At 38.6% G+C, this 8,699-nt stretch overlaps 1 protein-coding gene across 1 annotated transcript; it reads right to left on the bottom strand.

Moving 5' to 3' along the window:
• Positions 1-7,360: 7,360 nt before the first annotated feature.
• On the bottom strand, positions 7,361-8,059 carry LOC109159943. Its single transcript, XM_019308056.1, has 2 exons — positions 7,828-8,059; positions 7,361-7,788 (listed from the first exon to the last, which is right to left on the bottom strand). Exons 1-2 carry the CDS (start codon positions 8,057-8,059, stop codon positions 7,361-7,363), a joined length of 660 nt encoding a protein of 219 aa, XP_019163601.1.
• Between the last annotated feature and the right edge of the window lie 640 nt (positions 8,060-8,699).

Below are 8,699 nucleotides of genomic sequence, written 5' to 3'. Positions count from 1 at the left end.
GTCCGGGTTTGCGGCAATTGTAGCATAAATTGTTGTTTTCTTCGGCTTTCTCTTCTTGTGTCGTGCGAGAGACATATTTTCCACGAGCAGAATTTTTGTTGTCTCCTTTTCGCATAAACCTTTTGAATTTTCTAACAAAAAGAGCAAATTGTTCGTCAGTTATAAAATCAATATTATCTACTGACCTGGAGGTTGACGGTTGTTCGGCCATTAGAGCTGGATTTCGAATTTCATGAACTTCATCGTCTTTGGCCTTCATTTCGAACTCATATGCTTTAAGATCACTAAATAATTTGTCGGTTGACAATATTCTTAGATCTCGGTGATCTCGCATAGCCGTAACCTTCATATCCCAAGTAGATGGTAAGCCTCGTAGAACTTTGAGATTAATTTCCTTTTGGCTAATATTTTTTCCAAGGTCATTAATTTCTCCAAGGATTTTGATCATTCGAGCTTCCATATCAACAATGGATTCGTTTGAGAGCATTTTGAAGTCCTCGAACTTCTTCATAGCAATAGTGAGCTTGTTATCTTTTTCTTGTTCATCTCCTTCTCCGATCTTGATGAGAGTATCCCAAATTTCTTTTGCACTTGTACATTTTCGAACCTTTGGGAATATTGTATCATCAATGGCTTTGAACAGAATATCTTTGGCAATGTTGTCAAGATTGTTCCTCTTTCTATCATCCGGCGTCCATTCCGGTTTTGGTTTTGGTACGAATTGTTGAGCATCCGGTGATAGAAGAAAAGCCGTATTCACTTTCAATATTTCGATCGGGCCAGTGGAAATAACTTCCCACATTTCATCGTGTAAAGCTGATAGATGAACCTGCATACGAACTTTCCAATCATCAAATTTATCAAGCGAGAATAATAGATTTTGAGCTAAATTTTTATTCATCTTCTCGGTGGATACGAGAGACAAATAATCCAATTTACACACACTGGGTAAGATGGATCTGTCTAGCAGTCAAAAACAAGGTTGACCCAATTAGGCAGCTAGCTTTAGAAAGCAAATTGGCCTAAATAGGCAGCAGGCTCTGATACCAATTGTTGGTCCCAAAAGAGGTAAGGTGAAAGTCTAGAGGGGGGGGGGGGGGGGGTGAATAGACTTTCAAACTTTTTCGCACAAGATAACAAAAGGTAAGCCAGAGATAAACCAAGACTCTTAACTAGATTGTTAGAGTCTGGTGCACAGCGGAATTAAATAAACGATACGGTGTGTGTGTAGATCGTGTCAAGATTATTGACGTGAGAAGCAAGCAAGAGCAGTAAGTAAAGAAAGCAGTAAAGAACACAAGGCAATTTATAGTGGTTCGCGAGGTGATGTAATCCTCCTACTCCACTTGCTCTTTTCTCTAAGAGCCAATTCACTATATCCACCACTTCTTGGTTCCAAGATACAATGAATTCCGTGATCTAGTGCTTTGATCACCAAGCCCACACTAATCACGCCCAGTGCCTCCAACACTGCTGCTTCGGGTTTCACGTCGCCGCGTTACTTTCCCAGGATTTCACAACTCCGTGCTACTTTCCCCCCGTCTTCTACGATCCGGTAGAAACGTATCTTCCGTGATCTGGTGCTTTGATCACCAAGCCCACACCAATCACGCCCAATGTCTTCCCGACACTGCTGCTTCGGATCTCACAACTCCGTATGACAATCCAGGATTTCACAACTCCGTGTTACTTTCCTCCTTTCCCTTGTTTTGCTCCAAAACAAGTTTTGCCTTGCTTCCAACTTTGAGATTCTGTAGATGATCTTCGTTGATGCGCTGAATCTCTTGAAGTTGATGAAGATTTTAACACTCTTGGATATTTCTTTTCTAAGCTCTGTATCACTCTGAGTGTTTATCTCACAAAAGATATATCAATTTAAGCTCCTGAGATGGAAAGCTTTCTTTGAATTTTGTATGCTCTGTTTAGCTCTGTTCTTGCTCTTATTGCGTTCTTGCTTCTTTTTTCCCCCTTTCTTTCCACTGCTTCAATCTTCATCTATTTATAGCTGGTAATGAGAATATTTCCGTTGGAGAGAAACGTTCTCATTTTTGAATTTTGCTTAGCTGTATAGCCTTTTGTCAGAAGATAAGATAACGTTGCAGATCTTGTCAGATATTTCAAATTGAGCTTGAGGTTTCAGCAAAAATGGCGTCCCATGAATCTCCATCTGGTGTAGATCACGCCTCTTGGGATTTTTATCTTCAAAATATATTCTCCAATATAATCCCTTACTAGTTAGACTAGTATTTTTGCTTCTGCAACTTCTTCTTATATTTTCTTCTGTACTTCGCGTGTCTGGGTCTGTAGACTGCTTCCAGACTTCATCTCTTCAATTGACTTGGGAAATCTCTTCCCTTGTGAAACTTCATATTGACTTGGGAAATCTCTTCCCTTGTGAAACTTCATCCCTTGCTATTTTGGGAAATGAAATCTCTATCCCTTGCTAGATTTGTCAATTGAATTCTCATCCCTTAGTCAATTTGGAAATCTCATTCCCTTTGACTTTGCAAATTGCATCCCTTGAGAAACTGCATCCCTTCACTTGTAAACTTCATCCCTTAGTCAATTTGGAAATCTCATTCCCTTTGACTTTGCAAATTGCATCCCTTGAAATCTCATCCCATACTCAAGTTGGAAATCTCATCCCATACTCAAGTTGGAAATCTCATCCCATTGACTTGCAAATTATATCCCTTCGGCCAAACCATCGCCTCTTACTTGATCAGATGGAATTTTAACTTGGCTTCTTAAAATATATGGGATGTGAGATTCGAACCTATGACCTTGCACATAATATTTCAAACTTCTACCATCTCGTCCGTACAACCTATTGGTTATCTTCTTGTTCCACTTGATGTACTCCTTTCTTTCCATAGATGCTTGATCTTCAAAATAGCTTCATGCAAACTTCTAGTCACGTTCTTTCTTCTTCGGGATTTCTTGAGGGATTTTCTCAAATTTCATACGCATACATCTTCCTCTTCTGTTTGCCATTTTCACTAGACAAATTCTTGATTTTTGGCTTGATATCTTCTTCATCCATTTCCTCAACTAATGAATTTATTTTTCCCTTTCTTGGTCTAAGACTCGACTAGTCTAATAAAATAAAATTGGGGATCTACGAATTACAATATGCTTTGCCCGTTTCCCTTTTTTTGTTGCTTTGTGCACTTTTAATTTGTAAAGTGTTTTAATTTTGTACATAGATGGATGAAGTAACACAACTCAATTCAAGCTGAAATTAAGACATGGTGGCAGTCCTAAAACACATGAAATTGGATATATAGGAGGGGTTGTTAACAATTTTTATTTAGACATTGATTTGTGGTGCATGATAACTCTTAGGGAAACAGTTGAGGAATTGGGATACAATATGTTAGACACCTTTAAATATTTCACCCCTACTAGCAGTGACACAATATTTGAATTAAGTAATGATAGTGATTGTTGGGTTATTTGCTATGTTGGAATGTTTCCAAAAGAGATTGAGGTTTGGGTAGTAGGTGGTGGAGAAGGTGAGGGTAAACCACAATCAGTAGAAAATGAGGGTGACTCTGAATCTAGGGAATATTTAGATGACTTTGAGAATAGTGCTGATAGTATGGGAAATGATGACCTAGATTTTGAGGAAAATGTTGATAAAAATGTAGAGTTTGATGGAGTAAGAGAAAGTCAACAACCTGATAAAAATGTGGAGCTGGATAGGTTTATCTGTCACCAAGAAAATGAGCATGGTTTAAATTTGTCTGATGAAGACAGTGGTAAAGATAGTGAGGAAGAATGAAAATTGAAATGTCCAGAATTTAAGGCTAGCACTCAAATGCAATCCCATAAATTCTGTGTTGGCTTAACATTTGCATCAAAGGTAGAATTAAGAGATGCAGTCCACAGATATATGCTTATAGCAATAGTAAGCAATTGAAGTTTATTAGAAATGACAATAATATGGTTTATGTTAGATGTAGACAAACTGACTACCCTTTCAGAATTAATCTTTGGAAAGTGAAAAATGCCATGTCTTGGAGAATTGCTAGTTATCATGAAGTGCATGATGGATGTGGGTGGGTCTATGAGAACATCATGGTTAAATCAACTAGGATTGCAAAGAGATGGATGAAAGAGATTGGACATAACAGCAAGTGGACCACTACAGAATTTAGAGAGAGGGTGAAAGTAGATGATGGATTTGACTTGTCCAAGAAGAAAGCCTATAGAGCTTTGAGAAAAGCAAGGGAAGTCATTGAAGGAGAAGCTGTAACACCCCGTGTTACGCCATTTAATCCCGGATTAATTATTTAATTAATTCCGTTAAAGAATAGTTAAACAGGATTTAATCTGGTCAAGATCCCTTAATTAATTAATGTGTTCCACGGAGGACCGTGGACCCTTGATTATAATAAGGACTTTAAGTCTGTTAGGAATAAAGAAAGAGGGCCTTTACTAGTCAGATTCTAATTAGGAATCCTAGACCTATATACATGTTAGGAATAGAAAGTAGGTCTTTACTATTCAGACTCTAATTAGGATTCCTAACTCTATAAATAGGGGATTAGAAAGCAATTAGAACCATTCCAACCCATATCACACGACATTACCCAAGAAACCTAGCCAAGGCAATTCCCCACCACCAAGCCTAGGGAGATCAACTAGGAGGAAATCTTGGGAAAGAACATTAATAGCCAAGGAATGATTAATTAAGGCTAAGAGGTAACCCATGTCTTACAAAACCTATATTCCTTGTTATATCTTGATTATTGGCTCCTTTGATAATTATATGTGTGATTCTGAAATTTAGTCTTGATAGAGCTTTGTCTAGGGTTCATATTGTGTTTATTTGGTAATATTGGTGATCTTGATGTTGTGATTGATTATATGTGTGATCTTGTATTTAATTATGTCTAGAGCTTGTCCCTAGGGTTTATATCATGAATCTCGTGTTGTGATGTTCTTGGCATTCTTGGGTGGGGTTTATGCATGCTCGGGTATTGATTCTAGTCTAGGACTTGTCTTTAGGGTTGTGCACATAGATTTCTTGATGATTATTGATGTTCTGGATGCTCCTGAACCGTTATGTGATTGATGTCGGGTCTTGACATGTTTAGGAATTGTGTTAGAACGTAATTGGAACGATTCTTGGTTTAATCTTCGTTAATTGAATCCGTGATGTTGTTGTTACGTGTCAGAATGTGTTTGGACATGGTTTTGGGTTCCACGAACGAACCCCGAACCAGAAATTCTACCTTCGTACTAGTGGGGGTTAGGTGGGGGGACGAGTCCCCACCACCTACCCGCTGCCCGGGATGCCCAGTTCCAGCGGGCAGCCGGCGGGCAGTGGTGTGCTGGGAAATTTGTGGTGTGCCGGGATGTTTTCCCCCGTTTGATGTTTCCTCGTGATCCGTTGCACCCCGTTGTACCCCGTTTGATGTTTATGAGTCTCGTATGATGTTTTGGGTACCGTTCTAGGAATTTGTGTGTAGTGTGTGTCGTTCGTTAATGTGCCTTGATTATTATTGTTGATTACATGTTGATTGATGGAATGATGATGAGTATTGTGATCATTGCACAATGATTGATGTGACTGATGAGAATGAGATTGTGATTGGTGGAAATGAATTGTTGGCAGAAAACACAACGAGTGCTTGGTTATCGTGTTAAAGGCATGGACCACCCCTTAGATTTGCTGGCTAAAGGCTTGGGTCAGGGTATAAGTGTCGCGGTGTCATGTTAGAGCTATATGCGCTGACCCGTTGGTTGTGGTGCTAGCGGCACGGACCATGCGAATGACACTTCGGTGCTACCATGTTGGTGGTTACGGAGTGGGGCATGTAGTTGCTCCGGAGGAATAAGGGAGGCGATAGAAGGGTGGCCTGGAGGTACAGGTTGGAACTGATATAAAGATGGAGTGGCGTAAAGGTTGGAACTTGGTATAAGGTTGGAAGATCGATTTTGTGCTTTGATGATTACTTGCTAATTCATTGTCATTGGATTCCATTGTTGCCTTTAATTGCTATATATGAGCTTACTTGTCTATTATGCCTTGCAAACGTAGGACGCATGCTAGTATCTTTATGAGGATTCGTGATGCTAAACCTATTGTTGTGTCTTGAGTCTTGATCTGGTTTTAAAGCTAGAGTTGCTTAGGATTATATATGTATTCCAGTCTCAAAATGGTTTTCTTATATATACCTATATTGTACTTAATGCGTGGGAGTGAGTTACCAGCATTATTCGCTGACGGTTGTTACACCATATGTTTTTCAGGTGCAGATCAGTAGCTCCAGAGTGCGCTAGATGGATACAAGGACCTAACTTAGATAGTTTAGTATTAGTTAGACGGCCTGTGAGCCTTGGTTTGTATCATGAATACTAACTATAGTTTATGCGTGTTCAGTTAGTTTAGCCTGTGCGTGTAGGTTCTCAAACCTAGACGTGGCATAGCACCCCGATACTCATGTGGTTAGTTCCGCTTTGTTTGGATGGATAACGATAGATTTGCCTTTATTTCATAGGCTTTAAAAGTTTTATAAAATTAGGGGTGTTACAGTTGGTATCAGAGCCTAAGTTCGACCTTAGGACAATGCCTTTAAGATAAGACTTTAGGATATTAAGCTTGAATTCTAGGCATCTAAGTACTTAGGTTGTAAGAATCTTAGGATGTGCAGTGAGATTGTGAGTTTATTTATCGCTTTTGATAAGTTTCCTATACTTGCTCTAAAGTTGTGTTATTCTTGCATAGTTTTACATGCTTTGTCGCATATCATTCTTTGATTATTACTAACTGTCCACATAAGGGCAGCTCGCATCTGAAAATTCTGCTTCTTTGAAATATCATATGTTTGAACACCGACTTCCCATAATTGGTTTAACTCCGCAATAAGTGATTGTAAAAAAACATCTATATTTTCTTTTGGATTTTTTGGACCTGGAACCAATACGGTCAAGAACATAACTCCTCCTTCATACACATCCAAGGAGGCAAGTTGTACATTGTTAGTATCACAGGCCATGAGGAGTATTGTTGTCCTGACTGTCCAAATGGTTGAAAACAATCGGTGCACAGACCTAACATGACATTTCGAATTTCAGAGGCAAAGTCAGGATAAATTAGGTTAAAATTCTTCCAAGCAAGCGAGTCTGAGGGATGACGTATGATTCCATCTTCAACTGAATTTGCATGCCACTTCATATCATTTGCTGTAGCATTAGATACATACAACCTCTGCAGTCGAGGAACCAGAGGAAAGTAATACATTTTTTTGTATGGTACATTAGTTTTCTATCATTTTGTAGCAAAACGAGAAGTTTGTTTAAGTCGAGGGTGGGCACAAAACTTACACGTTGTCATATCTATATCTGACTCCTAATATATCATGCGATTGTTCTTGCAACAATCAATCTTCTGAATCGGCAATCCCATACCCTGTAAATTACACGGTAATAGCCTTTTGGTTTTGTAGAAGTTGTCAGGAACTAGATTATCCTCAGGAACAACTTCTTTCAAAAGTTCAGTGAATTCATTGAAACATTTTTCTGATATGTGATTCTCTGATTTCAAGCTCATAAGTCGAGCTACCAGAGACAACTGCGATTTTTTTTTACTCCCAGGCCACAACTCTTGATCTGCAGCTTTCAACATATCATAAAACTTTTGGGCCTCGGGATTTGGCGATTCTTCTATTTCATCCACATTAAATCCAGGCCCAGCAGCATCCATAACCATTGTGTGGTAAGCATTAGATGCTTCTTCACTAGCCATTTGAGATGGGTCACCAACGTCTCGATCAACATCTACACTCACATTGCACTCGCCATGGAAGCACCAAACATAGTAGTCCGACACAAATCCATATTTTGCTAAGTGGAATTTCACGGTAGGCACATCTAAAAACTTGGTGTTTTGACACTTGCGTTGATTACATGGATACTTAATTCTTTCCCCGTGCATCCAACTATGTTGACTAGTAGCAAATTGGATGAAAGTTTCAAGACCAGCCAAAAACTCTTCAGTGAGAAGACCATTTCTAATTCGTGTATACATCCAATGACGATCTAAACTCATTGTATGTATCACCTATATTTTTCAATGCTACATTTCAATTTAAAAAAAAAAAACTACACTTGCAACCTTGCATATTTTAGCCGGAGAAAAAACAAGTGCCGGTACCCATAGACCGTTTAGCCGGCAAATAAAGAGATTCAAATAAACAATCATGCATATTTTCATAAACCTCCGGTACCCACAGGCAGTTTAGCCGGAGAAAACACAAGTGTTGGTACCCACAAACGATTTAGCCGGCAAATAAAGAGATTCAAATAAACAAGCATGCATATTTTCATAAACCTCAAAAGTATTGGCTGGGAATTGCGTTATTACACTCAAAATTCTTCAAGCTCTTCTTCGATTGATAAGGTTTGAACAATTACAAATTTTTTATTTGTTGTTTATTTGCCGACTAAACCGCCTGTGGGTACCAGAGGTTTATGAAAATATGCATATTATTGCTCTGATACCGTAAATTATTGCTCTGATATCACATGTCACCCACAACAAACTACTGTGAGATTTTTATTTTATTTTTTTCATTTTTTACAATTTTTTTTGCGTGATTTTTGAATTTACATACATGCTAATGTCGCAGAGATATGAACATTCGAATAATTGTCTCATTAGGATCTATGCTCTTCTGTTGTGTATTTTG

Source organism: Ipomoea nil, unplaced genomic scaffold (assembly GCF_001879475.1).
Source record: "Ipomoea nil cultivar Tokyo-kokei standard unplaced genomic scaffold, Asagao_1.1 scaffold2845, whole genome shotgun sequence".
Classification (NCBI taxonomy): domain Eukaryota; kingdom Viridiplantae; phylum Streptophyta; class Magnoliopsida; order Solanales; family Convolvulaceae; genus Ipomoea; species Ipomoea nil.
This window is presented reverse-complemented; position numbering and strand designations above follow the sequence as displayed.

Coding starts and splice junctions, on each gene's coding strand:
- LOC109159943 (XM_019308056.1), bottom strand. CDS start 8,059: ATGAGTTTAGATCGTCATTGGATGTATACACGAATTAGAAATGGTCTT. Junction 7,789..7,827: donor TGGATTTGTGTCGGACTACT/ATGTTTGGTGCT, acceptor ATGTGAGTGTAG/ATGTTGATCGAGACGTTGGT.